Here is a 19,989-nt window from a genome sequence, read left to right on the forward strand (position 1 = left end):
TGCCAGGAGTGAAGAAATCAAGGTGCCAAGATCAGGGCTGGACTTCGTGACCTCATGCTTTTTTAGGGGGTGGGGCCAACTTGATGATCTCATCTTCAGATGGCTGGCGGATGATGTCTTTATTTCACAGCGGAGGGGTGAAATGTTGGAAAAAGAGAGTTGAGAGAAAGAAAGGGTAATCATAAGAAACCTGGTCTTTCAAAAGGTGCAAGACAACAAGTATAAGACAGCACATTAAAAACAAATGATTTAAGTCTTTTCTCACGTAAAGTAAATGCTTCTACAGATATCCGACTCACACAGCTCGATTTATAGCTGTTTATAGCTATTGTTAAGACTAGACTCAGTTTCAGGCATAAGGAACGTTTTCTGCTGCTTCGCGTTAACACAATACACAGCATCAGAATAAACTTTGATTTCTCATCAAAAATGTGCCGACAACGCTAGAAAGATTTTCCACCAGAAACTTGTTAAATGTTATGTTTGAAGTCCAGTGTGCCAGCTCAAATTTGGGCATACGAATGTGAATTCAGTTTGCTATTTGCCTAATGCAAAACAGTATAATTTTTAGTTTTCAACTAATTTTTAAAAAGATTTCTAAAGTATTTGCGTTTTCTTGTGTTTGTGACATGCACCGTCATAAAAACCAGCAAAAACAAGCTGTCCATGTCCTCACATCTGTCTCCCTGTGGGATTGCTCCTCTCTCTGATTCCTGTTCTTCTGTCTCTATTCTCTAGTAATAACACAAGTTAGCAAGCAGCTGTTAAAAGTTAGCAAACAAAAGTTGCTTTTTTCTAAAAGATTCTAATGTGATTTACTTTTTTTTGCAAAGTGCTAAAATTGAAAACTCCCTAATAACAATGTTAGTTATGTTCTATCTTTAAAAATCTAATTTTGTACTTAGTAAATGAGTACTGCCAATTAAGGGCAGCTAATGTCAGTTAGTGTCTTAACATTATGTCCTTACATTATGTGTCAGTTTAATGAATTTGTTCATCACTATACAAACAGCAGGACTAAGAACATTCATGACATTTTTGGTGCCTTTTATTTTTACTAAGTAACATCCAGAAAAGAGAAAAATATTGAATTAAAGGACATATTTGAAGGCAATTGGCAGCAGCTGAAAGCTTTAAATTTTTGTTTTTAATTTAATTTTTTAACTTTTTATTGTAATTTAAAAGTTTCATTACAGCAACGATCTGAAAAGATTACATTTTTCTTCTTCTTTTGCCTGATAAAATCATTAGTTATGTCAGTGTCACATTTTTGTAGCACTTTGATTATTAGTAATTAAACAAGATGAACAAACTTCGATGGAAAGATAAAGAATGATGATGATGACGAGGAAACAACAAGACTTATTTGACCATTGTCCTCACATTTTTATGTTGTTATAACCTCACTCTATTACAAGACAAAAATATTGTAATAAACTAAACAAAAAACTAAATAAATGAATAGGTAGAGAATGGAAATGAACATTTTCAGTTCAACATGAAGCCTCTGAATTAATTTAACCTCTCAAAAGCTGACAGGTTATTGCAGTCTATTGGAAATTGCAGTCTGTTTAATACCAGCAGTATATTTCAACCTCATAATTAAATCTGTGTCTAAAATGTTGAAAGTAAAACATGAGATTTAATTTAAAAATAAAAAAGGGGAAACGGAGGAAACTGAAATGCGGCTGATACGACATAATAATTACTTTATTTCTCACATATTGGTCTTCCAGTAATGCTGAAGCTTTAGTTGTGACTTTACATATTACTGGTTAATGATTACAACATCAAGTATAACCATGTAAAACACGATTTCTTTTTAATCTATTTTATGAGCAGATCAGCCCGTTTCATACATTTACTGAGAATGAAGATCACTGTTGTTCAGGCAGTTATTCGGTTGAGCCACTAGAGAGCAGAACTAGATCAGATTTGGGAGAACATTAAACCAAACAGGGAACAATCTTTCAAATAAACAAATTCAACTTTCTCAATTTTTAAGACAGAGCGTGCTACCTTTGTATTTCTTGGCCGAAGGGATGCGTGTGAGCTTGGTGTCGATCTCATCATCCTCAGAAATCTTGAGCACTTTGGTGCGATACTCGATCACCCTTGTCAGCAGGTCCGGTCGCCGTGAGATCTCAAAGATGTGTTCGATGTACGACAGGTTATCTGCATTAGGAAGCATTATTAGAGGAGATTTTTTGGCTCATAAAGGTGTTTCTGACATCAATTTAAGCCACATATGAAAAGAACCATAACAAGAAGTGGATCTAATTTATGTCTCTCACCCTGGGCCAGCTTGTCATTCTTCTCCAGGTAGCTGAACCACTCTTTGGAGGAGGTGATGTTGTTGCTCTGGTCCTCAGGGATGTCCTCCTTGCAGGCAGATTTGAGCTGCTCCAAGTCCTCGTTGGTGATGTTTTCAGACAGGTCGCTGAGCAGAGAGCTGTACTCCGCCATGGTCTGGTCACGGGAAGAGGGAAGAGAAAGAAAGGTGAGAATTGAAATAATGTTAAGTTGCAACGATGGCAGCGCGAAAGAACAAAATCTACAGTGATGAGAGAAAGAGGTTCCTAAATTATCTCAATCTAATATTGCTGTGTGCAGCAGCAGCAAGCAGCCCACCTACTTCCCAGACTTCACAATGGAAAACAGCGAGAAAAACTTAGCTGATGACAATAGCATACCGTCAGGGTGGGATGGAAAAGCACAAAGACACAGAGTCATCTCCTTTCTTTAAGGTCATTTGCTGCCAGAGTTTGGTTTTTAGCAGAGAGTTGGAAGAGGAGACTGACTGAAGAGAAAAAACAGGACCAATCTGGACAAAACACAGACTTTTAACCATAACAAGAAGGCCCCAAAGGGAAGATCTTTTAACCCAGAGGAGGATTTTATTTAACATTCAGTCTATTTTTCTCCACCACAAGTCGATGGATTTATTTTGATAATCTTTTTATTTCATATAGGTTTCGCAGATCTCCCATTTGTCCAGAAAACGATTAAAAATACATCAGAGAATATCATAAATGAAGATATCTGACATGTAATGATAACAATGAATATGGGCACTGCATTTTATTCGGGGTCAACACCAGCTTCTTCTTGCAGGGTGTAAAATATGGATGCAAAACAAAAGCACTTCTTACTCCTGCTTATGCAAACCTTTGTGACTGTCTCCCCCTAGTGAAATGACTGAAAATGACAGTTTCTTTGTTTGTTGGCTTTTCTGTGTGTTTCAGTTCAATTCAATTCAATTTTATGAATACATCGCCAAGCCACAACAGCAGTCACCTCAAGGCACTTTATATTGTAAGGTAAAGACCCTGCACTTATTCAAGGAAAACAGAGAAAACCCAACAATTTCAGGACTTTGAAATTGTTGCGGCTAAACATGTGACTCCTGGTTTCGACTGGGGAGGAGACCAGAGGGGAAAAAAAAAACAGTTTGTGAGCAGGATTCTACATTCACTGGCCAGAGAAATAGGTACACCTTGCAAATACCACCGTGGTCCTCCTTTTGCCTTCAGAACTGTCCTAACATTTCATGGCAAAGACTCAACAATATGCTGCAAATACTCCTCAGAGTTCGGTCCCAGTTGACATGACAGCATCACAATCTGTTGCAGATTTGTCAGCTGCACATCCATGATGTGGATCTCCTGTTCATGCTTTGATGTTGTACACTAAACTGTGATTCTACCATCTGAACGTCACAGGAGAAACAAATCGAGAATGAGACCGGGCAACGTTTTTTCAGATCATCTGTTGCCTAGTTTTCACGATCCTGTGTTCATTACAGCTTTTGTTTGCTGTTCTGAGCTGACAGGAGTGGCACCTGGGGTCGTCTTCTGCAGAAACTCAGAGAGAAGAGGGGTTGAGCAGGTGTACCTAATATTATGGCTTATAGTGTATACCCAGATTTGAAAGGAAAATGTCCTGGCACTGAAATGACAGCCAGAGCTCCATCCCCCCCACCCAATATAAGATATAAGCTCCAGATCAGAAGTAGAGGACATCATCTTATGAATCGTTTGCTGTGAAATCATGATCCACAAGGGGACGGCAGCACACACTTTGGGAACAGCTGACACACATTATTATGTAATCCACTGGAGCTACGATGTAATAAATATTCATTCTGGGGGGATAACGTGAAATTCTATAAACAGAGTCAAAACAGTAATTTTTTACATCTCTATTTACACTTAAATAAAGCTGTGTTTCCTTATGTTTTACTTCAATACCAGTTTGAATAACAGATTTTGAGGCTAACAGTTTTGACTCACAATTTTTCCTTCTCCTAACATCTGCTTCTTTTCAGCTTTGACGTGAAATGTAAGCAGTGGTCAGAAGATTCAGTACACAGGCATGCTGTGGTCAGAGATCACACCAGCGGCAAAGGAGCGTGCATTTTAAGGATTTTAGGGTTAAGGTTGTTCTTACAAAGACATAGTATGAGGGTATTTGTTTTTGTGTGTGTCAGTGTGTAGGAGTGGGTGAAAAAAGGGACACCCCCCCCCCCCCCCCCCCCCCCCCCCCCACACACACACACACACACACACAAAGTAAAACAGAGGCATAAACTGACAGTGTGTCAGACATGTTGCGCAGCCTGTTTGCTCCGCTCAGCGCCGCTGGTTTAGAGGAAGCAAAGAAAGTGCACCATGAGGTCAAATGCAAGCTTTTATAGTGAGACTGTAAATCATATCTCGGGTTTATCATATTTGGGTCGAGGGATTTGCACGCACTTTCATATTCAGATGACTGTGTAGCGATGATCTGCATGAGGTGAAGAGAGAGGGAGGAGCAAACAGACATATTTTTGCAGGTGCTGTGTTAAATCATTTATATTTATATTCATGAATCTGTTTTTTTGGGAGCACAGTGGTGAAGCGCTTAGCACTTCACCAAGCAGGTCCTCCTATCTGGAGCTTGCATGTTCCCTCCAGATAATCCTCCTGCCTCCCACAGGCAGGTGTGTCTGTAGGTGTGAATGCGAATGTAAATAGTTGTCTGTCTTTAAGTGTTATCCCCACAATAGTTTAGCAGCCAGTCCAGGGTGTAACGTGCCTCTCAGCCTTTGACACCATGGAAGCTCCAGACCTTAAACTGGAAAAGCATTCATTTCACATTATATATATTTTAACATACACATATTATTTTTGTCCTGATTAAACAAATGATGATTGTATCATCTTAATTCTTAGGTAAACTAAAGTTGTCACAAGTAAGCTCACTCTTAATTGTTGCAGCTTACTTATAACATGGTTTGACATTTTTAAATGCCACACACACACACACACACACACACACACACACACACACACACTTAATTCTCCCTGGTTTGCACTGTGAAGTCTGGTGACAAAGATAGAGGGGCTGAGACATAGTGAGCTGCCAATGCTAATTTTTCCAGCATTTTCCAACCAATCACATGGCTGCCTCAGGATTTCCAAAGTCCTGGAGAGATTCCTTCGTCCCTGAGAGAGTTTACTGAGGCTGCAGATTAGCTTTGTTGAAATGATTAAGGTCACCTAAAAAACAAACCAAAAAAAAGTCTCTCTGGGAACTCGACAGGATCTGTTGTTTTGCTCTGGGACACTTTGGGCAACTTTGGGGAGTTAGACAAGTTGTAGCAGGGCCTTCTATAAATCCTACAAGTGCAACATAATTATACTTAAAATTAAACATGAACTGTTCATTTGATATCTTTCTGTCCCATCCCCCCCGGTCGCTTGTCCCTGGGATACATGCAGCTGGCGAGAAGCAGCAGCTCTGTGCAGTGCATCATGGGCACTGGCACGCAGGTCTGTCTGCCTCTGATCCCCTCAGTCTCATCACAGTGAACACAGCATACAGAGAGCCCAGAAGAGCTCCATGATCAGCGGCGTGACCTATATAACGGTGCTGCTGCCTACCGCTGCCACCAGAGGGCCCCCACTCGCTGTGGAGCGTTACATAGCGTAGAGGCAGCTTTGCTTGCTCAAGCAATAGCATCTCACTGCACAGCAATATCATCCTAGCCTCATCAAAGGGGGCGTTATATTTGTGCCTGAAACTACAACACCACATGCACTACTTTCTAAGCTCGATCATTCAGAAAGTAACCTGTTACCTTTTATGCACACTAGAAGAAAAAAAAGTAGAGTCAACAGCTGGTGACTTGATGAACAGATACTGACAGAGCGACTAAGTCTTCAAATCAGCACTCGATGTGTGGGCCAACGCAGAGCCTCAGAGCAAATATGATGGCTAATGTAATCGTCCCAGAGGCTGATTTAAGGTCACATTTGTTTGTCTCTAATGGCTAATGGTTGCATTTGGATTAGAACCCTGATCTCAGCCTCGGGGCGAGAGCACAATGATGACAGAGCATTTCTACAGTGCGTGCATGCTTGTGTGTGTGTGTGTGTGTGTGTTATTTCAGTCTTAAATGTCATATTCATCTCCTCTCCAACCAGAGCAACTTGCTCAATCAACACAAAGCTCTGCGTGGGAGAGAGCAGGAATATGCACCTTAACTCCACTGAATACAATGAGGGTCTCAATACTGTGTGTGTGTGTATGTCTGTGTGTGTTTGTGTGTGTGTGTGTGTGTGTGTGCTCAAGTGAATGCATGCTTGTATGCTTCAGCTCATGAGCTTGTGAATTGTGCCCATGACAGAGGGAAGCTGATTGAAAGAATGAAGGTTGTAGTTGTGTGTGTGTGTGTGTGTGTGTGTGTCTGAGCCTCCTCTCTCGACCCAGGTCGCCCTGCCTGCTCCCTGTTTTGCACCACAATGGACTGGCGCTGCTTTTGTGTACTTTTATATGAGAATGGCAAAACAAAACAAGAATGGATGGAGTGGCTACATTTAGTGTTTCTATCCCATCACCCCGTTTACATTCCTCTGACTCTCTGCTGCCTTTAACTCTTATTCCTACTGAAAATGTGCAGTCTTGGGCTTGCTACAGACAAATAAAGGAATATTGAATATTGTCGTTTTATTGATGTGTGCCCTTCTTACTTTCCCTAATATCTTTTCTTTCTCTTTTTAGCTCCCTCTGTGCTCTCAGCGATCACCACCTTATGTTCGTTCAACTATGGAAGCTCATTTCTTTTACTTTATGCAAGATAGTTAACTTTCCTAATATTGTAAAAATTGTGCCAAATTTATTAACTTTTTGCAGCTGATTATAACAGTATAGTATGCATGACCTATCTTGCACTCTAATTGTTGTATAGGTAGGTCCAGTACTCATGTGAACAGTGGTACATGGGATCTAGACTTCAGGCAGCCATTGCATTAAACATAATTGTTTTTGATTAAAATTTTTGTTAGTTTTTCAAATTATTTTTGAGTGTCTGAAAACGAGGGACTGTATATAAAACACAACTGCTTCAATGCATACATATTGTAACATAAAACTGCTTAAATTGAAGCTGAAAGTCTGCAGATGTCAAATGGTCTCAATTACATGTTTTTCAATTGCTGGATAAATAAAAAAATAAAAAGTCTCAATGAACATGTCACGCTTTTTTATTAACTAAGGATGACACTGCTTTCTTGGTCAGAGCATCGAGGCTCGTTGTTGCCTGACAACTGATACAGAAACCATGACGATGAATGAAACCACCACTACTGAGCTGAATGCCACAAAAGATCAGTTTTCTGCCACTGACGAGTCCCTGATTTCCCTGTAAAAGAGTAAAAGACTGTTTTTCATTTATATATGTGTAGTATTGCAACCATGCTCCAACCACAAGAGTCTGTTAAAGCCTCCCTGACTGCAACCCCTCCCCTTTTTGCTTGGTTTCTCTGGGACGAGCCTGACACTGCTTCCATACATAGAGACCCACTGTGCTTCACATTCTCATGAACACAAACATGCTTTTGTCTGCTCGTTCCTCTGTCTGCTGCCTCTCGCTCACTCTTGCTCTGCCCGAGTGTTTGCATGTGAAAGCGCGAGCAGGAGGAAGAGCTGTCACTGAAATTATAATTACAAAGTCCAATAGCTCTGTCAGCTTATTTGCAGTGTGCACTGTCACTACACTTAATTGTTAAAGAGGCCTGCAGGCGATCTTGAACAAGAAAAACTGATTTCTGGAACAGAAAGCTAGACATAGGTTGTCTGACGGTATTTTTGGAATTAAAACTCAAGTTATATTGCGAATATATGGAAAGTAATTAGTGGCAAAACATTTGAATGAGCAGCAAATCTAATTTAGCTGTAATCAACTATGCAAAGGGAAGATTTGGACTTGCAAAAGGAGGTTTGGAGCTTATGTTATTAAAAGTTACATTGCATTAATATTGTTTGTTATTACATGAATAGCTGAACATGTTGAGAACGCGTTGCATCAGTATCACTGCCAAGAAATCTGCCTGCCTTCACTTTTATGCTTACTAAGTCACTGCATTCAATTCCCCCGTTTCCAGTCTGAGTTGAGCTAACCTAACTGGCTCCTGGCTCTGTTTTTTTTTTCCGTGGACAGCAAAACAAGCCTGTCACAGGAAATGCAAAACAATCATTTGAGGCATATAAACAAATTACAGGAGCAGTCTGAGATTATTCAGTAGACAGAGCGGATTATTTTACCCTATGGCTGTTCATGTGTGCAATCATCCAAACTAGGCAACTTTGAAAACACTGTGCAAAGGAGGCCCCGGAGCTTAGTCGTATCTAGTGACACAGGCTCTCTTATCCTGTATGCAGACATGTGTAGCCAAAAGTCCAGAGCGTTCAGCCGTCACTGAATTTTGCATGAATTTCAAAACGTTGCACCTTGTTTTGTTTCCAAGTGTCTGGAGAGCGCGATGCACGCTGCAGCGTCCTAGAGCTGTAGAGAAGAAAGACACTTCTATTTTGAGAGTTGAGGCAAGTCGTGAAGTGAAGCTCATCTACGATACCAGCAGATCAGCTGATCTCTGTGCCGATGACTCAGCTTATACCCTTCTACCCATCCAATTGGCAGATCTCATGCGCGCCACCAGATGTAAGTTCCTTTAGAGTGTCTGTGCTGTGCCTGATGTGTGTTCTTTACTTATTTTACAGCTACAATTAAATTTAATTAAAGTCTGTTTCTATAGCGCCAAATCACAACATCAGTTGCCTCAAGGTGCTTTATAGGGTAAGGTAAAGACCCTACAATAATAGAGAGAAAACTCCAACAATCAGATGAACCTCCTATGAGTAAGCGCTTTGGCAACAGTGGGAAGGAAAAACGCTAAAAAAAACTTAAGAGGAAGAAGCCTCCAGCAGAACCAGGCTCATAGAGGGGAGGAAGGCAGGATAAGAGACACATTTTGGAAGAGAACCAAAGATTAATAATGATTAAATTCAATCACAGCGCACAATATAAATGGCCTCATATGGAAGGATTCTTCTTTTAGCTATAGCAATGGACAAACTTGCAGTCAAGGATGCATTTTTGGCAGCTGATGTCCCTTCTCAGTGTTTACTGAATCTATACAAAAACAATTCAAGCCATAGTTTGGTCCTGACTGCTCTCCCACAGCTCTCAGTGTGAATAGAAGCCAAGCAGCAAGGCTTCTTCCACTTCATTACGGTTAACTGTTAACCCCCTCTTCCTGCCCACCTCCCATAGTCTGCTGTGCAATCAGGTCATTATCCATTCAGACACAACATACTGCTCACCCACTACTACTGTTTCTCTTTCTCCCCCCATAAATGTTCGACAACATGCGTGCGCACGATTTGTCCTGGAGTAGACACAGCAGCAGCTGATCGGTATCTTGTACCAAAACACGAGGCAGCATGTGAGAAGACAAAGATAACGACTGATACAAACGCAGAAGACCATGAACTGAAAGCTGCTGCTATGATTTCCATTACAGGCCTCATTTTCTTCCTCTTTCTCTTTTTTTTACATTTGCTCCCTTTGTTTAGGACACACACACACACACACACACACACACACACACACACACACACACACACACACACACACGTATACTGTATATGTATACCACAACCACCCAAACTCCATTCACCAATGACATCACCATGGAAACCAAGCCTGGCTTTGCCTTTAGGCCTGGAGACTGTTACCTAGCGACAGGGCCGAGACCCCCTCTCCCCCTCCTCTGCTTCAACTCAGTTCGTACATTGAATTAAATTTTTTTTTATAGTACCAATTCATAACGATGTCATTTATCCCAAGGCACTTTATATTGGAAGGTAAAGACCTTAAAATATTACAGAGAGACAAAGTCTCTTTCAGAATAAAAGCCCACAAAATCACAGGGGTGATCGACTTGTTAAGAAAAAAAACCTTCAAAAGTTAATGTTTTTAGTCCACTTGAAATACAGAAACAGCGACCAATACAATACAGGGGAAAAACTTAGCACTATGCATTCAGACACATACAAGTGAGCTCAAAGAGACATCGTGAGGATGCTCATCTTGACTGTGACCTTGTGACAGTCATACGATCAATAGACATGACACACACGTCTCCTGTGTGGCTCCTTGTATCAAAGGCAAATAAACACACACACACTCTGTCCATCTCTCTTTCAAATACACACGCAGGCACAAACACAGCGCACACACAACTGTGCTGGACTTCAGCTTGGAGACAAGCCTTTAGATTTTACCATAGCAACCGAACCACAAGGATTGCAGCTCAAAATCTTTCTGACAGAGATCTGGAACAAGAAACAGACTCCGCTCTATGCAATTTATTCAAACTGTGCAACTGGTTTATCTTTGCCAGCACTCCATTTCCTCCCCCACCCCTGCTCTCCTGCTCCCTCACACAGATATTGCCTTTTGTCTTTATTGCTGTTAGTCCCCCTACATCTTCATCAGGTGTATGAATTGGTTACCCCTGTACAGAGTGTATTAATATTAAAATACTTCACATTCTTTCGTTTGTTTTTTTCTACTGAATGTTTTTTAATATGTTAACACTAATGAAATCGCGATGACTGCTGGTGTGTAAATGCTGCAATAAACTCACTGTTAGCTTGTGAGTTTGCCAGATGGTAATAAGTAAATGATACATCTCAAACCTTTGGATTGCAACTAATTAATATTGTCATTATAAAATAACGTGTCCGTGTCACTTGATCAAATATTTAAATTAAATTTTAACATGAATATTTAAATCTTTTGAATAAACCACAATGCCAGTGATATATTAGCTCAACCAGCTCATGGTCCATCGGTTTCCAGGTTTCTCGCAGCTTAAAATAACAAATGTGACCCCAGCTTTGAGCACAATTTGGGTAAAGACCCTGACTCCCAAGGCATAAGCTCATTGGCCTTTCAGAAAGATGAGCTCAAAGAAAATTATCGACACTTGCACATCAAAATCTCACAGATCCCAAACAGACATCCTGAACTAGTTTTTTAATTAGTATGAGTCATATGAGTCAAGGCACTCTCAGGGCACTACGTGATACACTCATGGTCTGTTTTCTATTGATTTGTATCTCAGAAGTTAGTTTTTCAGTTCATAAATGCTAAATCGTGTCCATAGAATAAAAAAAAAAAATCTATTTTACAGTTTTAAAAGGAGAAAACATTCACATTTGGAGGTTGGAGAGGTTGGTGGAGGACTGAATCATTTCAGTGTTCACGCCAAGTTGAACGAGTCATACACATCACGGATTTTTACACATCATTTGTATTATTTTCAATCTGTTATTAATTCAAAACATCTTACATGCCTGCGAGTAGAAAAAGATCGTGGTTTATTTAAATTCTTTTAAAGCTGTTTTCTTGGTTGCCATGATCGTGCATCTCTTTTTGTCTGAATATAAGTGCTGCAGACAATAAATATACGTCCCGTTAAAGTAGTTTACTCATGGTCATGGAGACTGCAAAAAAAAAGCAACAATACTTGAACACAAACACACAGACAAATATTAGTCTGGGCTGACATGATATCAACTTCAGTTTAACTTGTTGGTGGCAATGCAGTAATTCTAATAATCACTTTGCTCTGCAACCATTCCTGCGCTGGAAAGTGTGGAGATCAGACCACCATCTATGCTCTGGCAAATCTGTTCAGCCACAAGATACACAGCCGCAGGTTACACACATGAGATATTTGAAGTAAGTGAAGTAGTTCCACGTTTGTAGATGTTGTTACCTACACCAAGCCAAGAACTTGTTGTCTGCTAGTGTCAAATTCACTGTGCAGACATTACAGTCATCCAACTCTTGGCAACTCTTAGTTGATGTGAAAGATTACTTTTGAATATTAATCTTTCATCTATCAAATAAATATGCTTCTGAAATTACGATACAGTACATTAGCATCTTTCTCTCCAGTTGTAACGTCTATGTTTGCAATTCTTAAGTTAGTTTCCCAAAGATCATATTGCAAAGTAGGTTGTCAGTCATTCCTTGTCAAACTTTAGGCCTCCAGACCAGTTGACGACAAGCTAGCAAGCATCAGCTGTTAAGCAGTATTGCCCAACTGAGAGTGGTTGCTGTGAGTCACAAGGTGAAATTAGTTGCAAAGCGATACACAATGCAGTACCAAAAACCTTGTCATCAATAGTTTGCATGGATGCCAAGGAGAAGGTCTGGCTTATAAACACCCACCAGCTACTTGCTAAATGGTAGTGAAACAGTGAAAGGTGCAACACAAGTTAGACACAGAGCCCGCTCACCTTCAAAGCTGCCTTTGAATGTGTGTTAGTTTCAGCCACAAGGGACAACTTTTACTTTGAAAGTAAAGATTTCCCATTTCCCTAACCATTATTGAGTATTTGCACATAAAATTGTGTTTTCCGCATAAACAATTGGTGACTGCGGCAATTTGCTAGTGACCAAACCAAGGTCACAAGGAGGTTTTTTTGTGTACCACCCTCTTTATGACCTCCGGCAGCAACAACCAGCAAACTCACCCACCCCTCAGAAACCTCTGGTCCCCTCCTAGAAACCAGAGTGGCAGGGACACAAATATAATAAAAAAAAAAAAAAATATTAATTGCTATCACTTATCTTATCATCTTGTTTTACTCAGGGAGGCAGAAGAGCTGGTTTCAGTCTTGTTCATTACCCTGACCTTTCAGGACCTCCCCTCATCGCTTTCTCTCTCTCAGGACTTTTTTCTATTTCACTCAGATGCACTGAGAGGCAGAGAGTAGGAGTCCCGCCCACTCTCCATCTTTAAATCTCTCATAAACGACTTTACAAAAATCTCTTCTGCGCTCCACGTAGAGCAGCGCCTATTCTGACAGAACAACGGCTCTTATTCCAAAAATTATATAATTACATGACGTAATCTCTGTCTAATTTGAGCAATGCTACTTTAAAGCATATCAAGGTTTAAGTGAGCTTAAATGCATTTCTTTCATATTGTTTTTCCCTCTCTGTATATCTTGCTTGTTTTTTTTTTTCCACATCTCTCAGTACAGTAAAGCATCTTCCGTCTCATATGAGCAGGAGGAGGTAAGGGATCAGGGAGTGGGAGGCAGAAGAGCTCACAGTTGCAGGTCACAGCAAATGTCCGCCTCCAAAATCTACATCTCAGGTCAGAAATCTCCCTCCCACCCAAAACAGATATAAATTAGCATCTCTGAGCACATAGCTAATTACTTTGTCTTTCAAGCATTTCACTTCAACCCACCTGCTTTGGTGTTGGTGTGTTTTTATTCCTATATATCTGCACTCACTAACTATGGATTAAAATGTAAAAACATTAATAAAGAAATATGCAGAGGAATGTGGGCACAATTATTTAATCCGTTGTTTCCGGTGTACAAATTTGCACTCATTCTTATGTTGCCATTGGCTGATTTCCCAGTGCAAATCAACCTATTTACTGAAGTGACGACATATGTTACCAACAATAAGCAGGTGCTAAAGCATGCGCTCATTATTAGGCCTCACACACTGTTTACAATCAGTTTTGATTCTTGTGTTGCATTTATCAAGACAGGGTCCTGTGGGACTGTACAAGTTTAACATTATGTTCAAATATAATAGATGCAGTCATATGAACAAAAACAAAAATAAAAATAAGTAGACCCGATGATTCAGCAGCGTGTAGAACCACCTTTAGCCTGTCACACAGATGGAGCCACTCTTCTTTACAACAGTGCTTCACTTTCTTGAGGTTTGCTGGCATTTGTTTATGCAGGTCCTAATACAGCTTTTGAGTCAGGCTGAAGTTGGTTTTTGATCAGGCCACTGATTCTTTTCTGTTTCAGTCATTCTGTTGTAGATTTGCTGCTGTGCTTGGGATCATTGTCCTGATCACTGGGTCAATTTCAACCAGACAGATGGCCTCACATTTGCTTCTTGGATACTTTAATCTACAGAGATATTTATAGTCAGATGAGTGACTGAAAGGTGTCCAGGTCCAGTGGCTGTAAAACAAGCCAAAAAAATCATCACTCCTCCACCATCATGCTCAGTTTGTGTTGATATGTTGTGTTTGGCTTTCTCCAAAGATGGTGCTGTGCATTATGGCCAAATCTCCACTTTGGTCTCATCCTTCCAAAGGGCATTGTTCCAGAAGTCTTGTGGTTTGTTATCATGCATTTTTGCAAACCTAAGCAGAGCTGATGATCAGTTATTTTAGTGCATTTGATTAGCAGCTACTTGTGCTCTCAATTCTTGTGAAAGCAGGTTTTACATATGTATGAAAGATGTTTCCTCATGTGAGCGGAGTGATGAAGTCATTTTGAGTGGAGACAGAAACAAAGTAGCTTTTCTGTTTGTTTTAGTATTTTACTGGATGTGGTTTCTGGTATTTGTCATCACCAGTGGTGCCTGCAGAAGCTTTTTAGTAGGGATGGCACAAAAAAAACACCCGAAAAACTCAGCTATTCTCCTATGATGTAATAGTGAATCCAATTGAAAACTATCGATTCTTATTTTAGAATTAACATTAATATCTTATATACAAGATATACAGGGAGTGCAGAATTATTAGGCAAATGAGTATTTTGTCCACATCATCCTCTTCATGCATGTTGTCTTACTCCAAGCTGTATAGGCTCGAAAGCCTACTACCAATTAAGCATATTAGGTGATGTGCATCTCTGTAATGAGAAGGGGTGTGGTCTAATGACATCAACACCCTATATCAGGTGTGCATAATTATTAGGCAATGTCCTTTCCTTTGGCAAAATGGGTCAAAAGAAGGACTTGACTGGCTCAGAAAAGTCAAAAATAGTGAGATATCTTGCAGAGGGATGCAGCAGTCTCAAAATTGCAAAGCTTCTGAAGCGTGATCATCGAACAATCAAGCGTTTCATTCAAAATAGTCAACAGGGTCGCAAGAAGCGTGTGGAAAAACCAAGGCGCAAAATAACTGCCCATGAACTGAGAAAAGTCAAGCATGCAGCTGCCAAGATGCCACTTGCCACCAGTTTGGCCATATTTCAGAGCTGCAACATCACTGGAGTGCCCAAAAGCACAAGGTGTGCAATACTCAGAGGCATGGCCAAGGTAAGAAAGGCTGAAAGACGACCACCACTGAACAAGACACACAAGCTGAAACGTCAAGACTGGTTTTTCTAAGGTTTTATGGACTGATGAAATGAGAGTGAGTCTTGATGGGCCAGATGGATGGGCCCGTGGCTGGATTGGTAAAGGGCAGAGAGCTCCAGTCCGACTCAGACGCCAGCAAGGTGGAGGTGGAGTACTGGTTTGGGCTGGTATCATCAAAGATGAGCTTGTGGGGCCTTTTCGGGTTGAGGATGGAGTCAAGCTCAACTCCCAGTCCTACTGCCAGTTTCTGGAAGACACCTTCTTCAAGCAGTGGTACAGGAAGAAGTCTGCATCCTTCAAGAAAAACATGATTTTCATGCAGGACAATGCTCCATCACACGCGTCCAAGTACTCCACAGCGTGGCTGGCAAGAAAGGGTATAAAAGAAGAAAAACTAATGACATGGCCTCCTTGTTCACCTGATCTGAACCCCATTGAGAACCTGTGGTCCATCATCAAATGTGAGATTTACAAGGAGGGAAAACAGTACACCTCTCTGAACAGTGTCTGGGAGGCTGTGGTTGCTGCTGCACGCAATGTTGATGGTGAACAGATCAAAACACTGACAGAATCCATGGATGGCATGCTTTTGAGTGTCCTTGCAAAGAAAGGTGGCTATATTGGTCGCTGATTTGTTTTTGTTTTGTTTTTGAATGTCAGAAATGTAAAAAAAAAAAAAAAGAAAAAAAAAAAAGAAATGTATATTTGTGAATGTGGAGATGTTATATTGGTTTCACTGGTAAAAATAAATAATTGAAATGGGTATATATTTGTTTTTTGTTAAGTTGCCTAATAATTATGCACAGTAATAGTCACCTGCACACACAGATATCCCCCTAAAATAGCTAAAACTAAAAACAAACTACAAACTACTTCCAAAAACATTCAGCTTTGATATTAATGAGTTTTTTGGGTTCATTGAGAACATGGTTGTTGTTCAATAATAAAATTATTCCTCAAAAATACAACTTGCCTAATAATTCTGCACTCCCTGTACAAAGCCTACTTTATTCTCATTTTTTGACTTTAATCGAGACTATTATTAACAAAATAAACATAATGTTCTATTTAACATCATTTAAACATGAAGCAATTTGTTGTTTATTGAGTGAGCAGATTTACAATTTGAATTTAGTAACCGCAGGAGACACCCCCTGATGTCCATGAGAGCGAATGCAAGATTAAGCTCGGATGCGGTAACTACATCCATCTTTTACATTGAGTCTTACATTTATAGATAAACTATTGTCTGCCTGCAAGAAACTATTACAGTGAGAGACAGGACTAAGCACAACAAGAAAACAAAAGAGCTCCCAAAATCAGCAAAAATGACTTTAAAGAAAACCAAGGCTGACAAACTGGGCAGCTGAGAGTTCATGTCAGTGGTTACAACTGCTTTTACTGTAGTCATGGCCATACCAACAAAACTTTGTGGCACGGAGAGCTCCAGAACATGCCTTTTTCTCTTTATAAAAACATATATACATATAAACATCATAAAGAAATCAGACACTAAATACTAAGTATACAAAAAAAAAACTGTCATTATACAGCTTCATGATTGGAAAGGAAGGCTGCCACTTTATATCCAACATGACTGTTATGAATCACATAAATACAAACCTAATGACCTGTCTTAAACTTGCTCAAAAGGTTACTCAGGAAGTAACTACAAAGAATGTGCCAGCACACAATAAAAGTCTCATGCTGTAAAGCCTCTATGAGCCACTGCAGAATCTCTATGGCGAGTAAGAAGTCAGAAATTGATCAGTGTTCGATGCCACAGGCATTAAACTGAGCCAGTCTGCCTCTCTGCATGTTTCTTATCCAATATTAAACAACAAACGGCCATCCCCGGCAGATGGCAATCAAATAAGGAGGAAAAGCTGTCCGGTCACTGCAGGGATCACCCAGCGTTCGCTTCGCATCGCCATACAACAGCTTGATCCACCGCTGCTACACTGCAGCATCCTGTTGAGCTACAGAATGATACCGTACTGTTAACACGCGGCTGTTCCTCCCTTTGTTTCATTTTTACTGAGGTAGTTGTGGGCAACTTTAGTAGTAATTCTCCAACTGTGCTCATTTTGGTTCCTGTTTGATCAAACAGTTGTTGCAAATCTACTGTTCCCAGTGTTTCCCAATCAGTAATGAACATATGAGCCACATGTTGCAACATGTAGATAATTAAAAAGGCTGATGATCAGATGGGTGACACACTGGTAATTCTTTTGCATAGATATCCAATTTCATCACTTTATTCATAATCCCAGCTACTCTCTAAATCAGGGGTGCTCACACTTTTTCCGCATGTGAGCTACTTATAAAATGACCAAGTCAAAATGATCTACCCACTACAAAAATCCAAAACATATACTTATTTATAAATATATTGAGGATTCTTTATATCTACAATGTATATACATGCATAACCGCAATATCCAATATTTCACAACACAATTAACTATGTAAATTTTTTGTCATTACCTGAGTTTACTCTGATGACTTGCACTGAATTGAATCAGCCAGGGATGCATAGTCCGGACAGTAGCTGCTGACGGCCAGGTTTAAGAGAAAAAACCGGGAGCTAAAAATTGGAGTTAACTCGCTGACTAGCTTGTCAGTTTTACTACACTTCGCGCTGCTGTTTGCGCATGCGCAGCGACCTAAGCGTCAGAAAAAATCTGCTGTCATCTGACTGGCTTCCCTGTATCAATCAAGTGACGGGATGGATGATAGGCTGGCATCTATTTTTTTTTAATGCCATGCGATCTACCAATACTACCTTTGCGATCGACTGGTCGATCGCGATCGACGTATTGAGCACCCCTGCTCTAAATGATAGCTAAGTATTTACTGAAGCAGAAACAGATTTACCTTTGAAGTTAAAGTACTTGTAAAGGGTCTCAGAACTAGGGGTGGGCGATATAAACGATATACGATAGAAACGATATAAATTTGGCCAACGATAGAGATTTTGACTATACCGCTCTATCGCAATAGCACATGTTGATGGCGTCATCAAGCTGCGCCTGTTTTGGTTGAAAGCATTGCAGCAGCTACAACCATTATCATCTGCAAATTATGGCGGGCGACAGTCATAGCAAAGAGATGAAGCACTGTTGAAATATGGGGAAAGCCAAAAACTGCGCTTCCCCCACTTCAGTAACATTGATTCATTAATGTTGAATTCTCTCTCTATTCCCGTGTTGTTGCAGTATATTAATAACTAACCTAACCTAATAATCTCAGTTGTTCTCCTGACTGACGTTTGCTCCGTGTATGGCATCCTGCTATGCGATTGCATTTGTCCCTGACCACCAGAATCCCTCACGTTAACTTTTATCAAGTGGAAAAAAAGTTGGCGTTCATCCTCCAGCTTCACTGTGCTAATGTTATGCTAACATAGCTGTGTCGCTAGCAATCAGGTAGCACAACATTATATACCAGTAGAGCTGGGCGATAGAACGATAACGATATGTATTGCGAAATAACTTTTTCTTGATAGAAAAATGAAACTATTGCGATAGACCTCATCTCTCTCTCTCTTCCTCTCTTATAAAAAAATGAATAGCCAATACAAATTAAGCAGCACAGAGCCGAACCAATCATAGCCGCAGTGTCACGTAACTTGTTACGTACAGCTCAAGTGCCAAGCCGCACATGTGTATTTGTTTGGGAAGCAGCCAGCCGCCGTGTGGCCGGGTAATGGAGGAAATGAGTGTGCTGACTAGAGAAAAATCAACCGAGAGCTTGGGTGACCAGGTTACTGAAGAGAACACAGATGATGGTTCCAATGCCGGAGAGATTGTCGAAAGGAAAGGCCAGAGAAGTTCTGTAGTGTGGAGGTATTTCGGCTATTTGAAGTCTGACAAAAAACAAAGTAACGTGCACTGTAAATTGTGCCGAAAGCATGTTCCCACAAAGTCTGGAAATACAACAAACCTTTTTTATCACCTGAAGCAGTGCCACCCACTAGAGCACGCTCAATCTCTGACTGAAAGTGCTAATTCGTCATCGAAAACAACCAAGGGAATCCCTGTGAAGCAGCAACAGTCAATTGAGTCGGCTTTCTCCAGCGTCTTATCATAGGACAAAAAAGCTAAGAGACATAGCAACATAATGAACGATAATGAAGGATTCAAGCAGCTAATTAAGGTAATGGATCCTCGTTACCAACTCCTTGGGCATAAACATTTCTCTCAGACAGGGCTTCCAAAGCAATATTAAATAAGTTAGTCAATTTTGTCTCTTCTTCTGTAAAATAAACTAAGATTTATTTTTAGAATTAATATTTTGTTTCTAAGTGGAATTGACAATTTAGTAGTCTGTTTCGTTTGTTCTATTTTGAAACTTAAACGCTTTAGCGGCTAGCTTTTGTGTAGTTTGTAATATTTGCCTTTATTTATCTGAAACTGAAGCCTCATTTTAAGTACATCTGCCCTGTTGAACTTATTATGGGAAATAAATATTTAAATCAAAACAAGTTGCTGATTATTTCACATTTTACTTGTGAGCAA

The 19,989-nt window shown here is 40.2% G+C and overlaps 1 protein-coding gene across 1 annotated transcript in view; it reads right to left on the reverse strand.

Moving 5' to 3' along the window:
* pea15 (proliferation and apoptosis adaptor protein 15) overlaps positions 1-19,989 on the reverse strand; it is a 57,852-nt gene continuing 37,863 nt past the window's right edge. The window contains exons 2-4 of the mRNA XM_085350698.1: positions 2,295-2,469; positions 2,020-2,175; positions 1-117 (exon numbers count right to left, since the gene is read on the reverse strand). Of these exons, the coding sequence (XP_085206824.1) occupies positions 53-117; positions 2,020-2,175; positions 2,295-2,466 (393 nt within the window). The 5' untranslated portion in view covers positions 2,467-2,469 and the 3' untranslated portion in view covers positions 1-52. The remainder of the gene's footprint in view (positions 118-2,019; positions 2,176-2,294; positions 2,470-19,989) is intronic.

The sequence above is a fragment of the Diplotaxodon limnothrissa genome, linkage group LG3 (assembly GCF_057381915.1).
Source record: "Diplotaxodon limnothrissa isolate DT_005_m linkage group LG3, D_limnothrissa_male_GT1.1, whole genome shotgun sequence".
NCBI lineage: Eukaryota > Metazoa > Chordata > Actinopteri > Cichliformes > Cichlidae > Diplotaxodon > Diplotaxodon limnothrissa.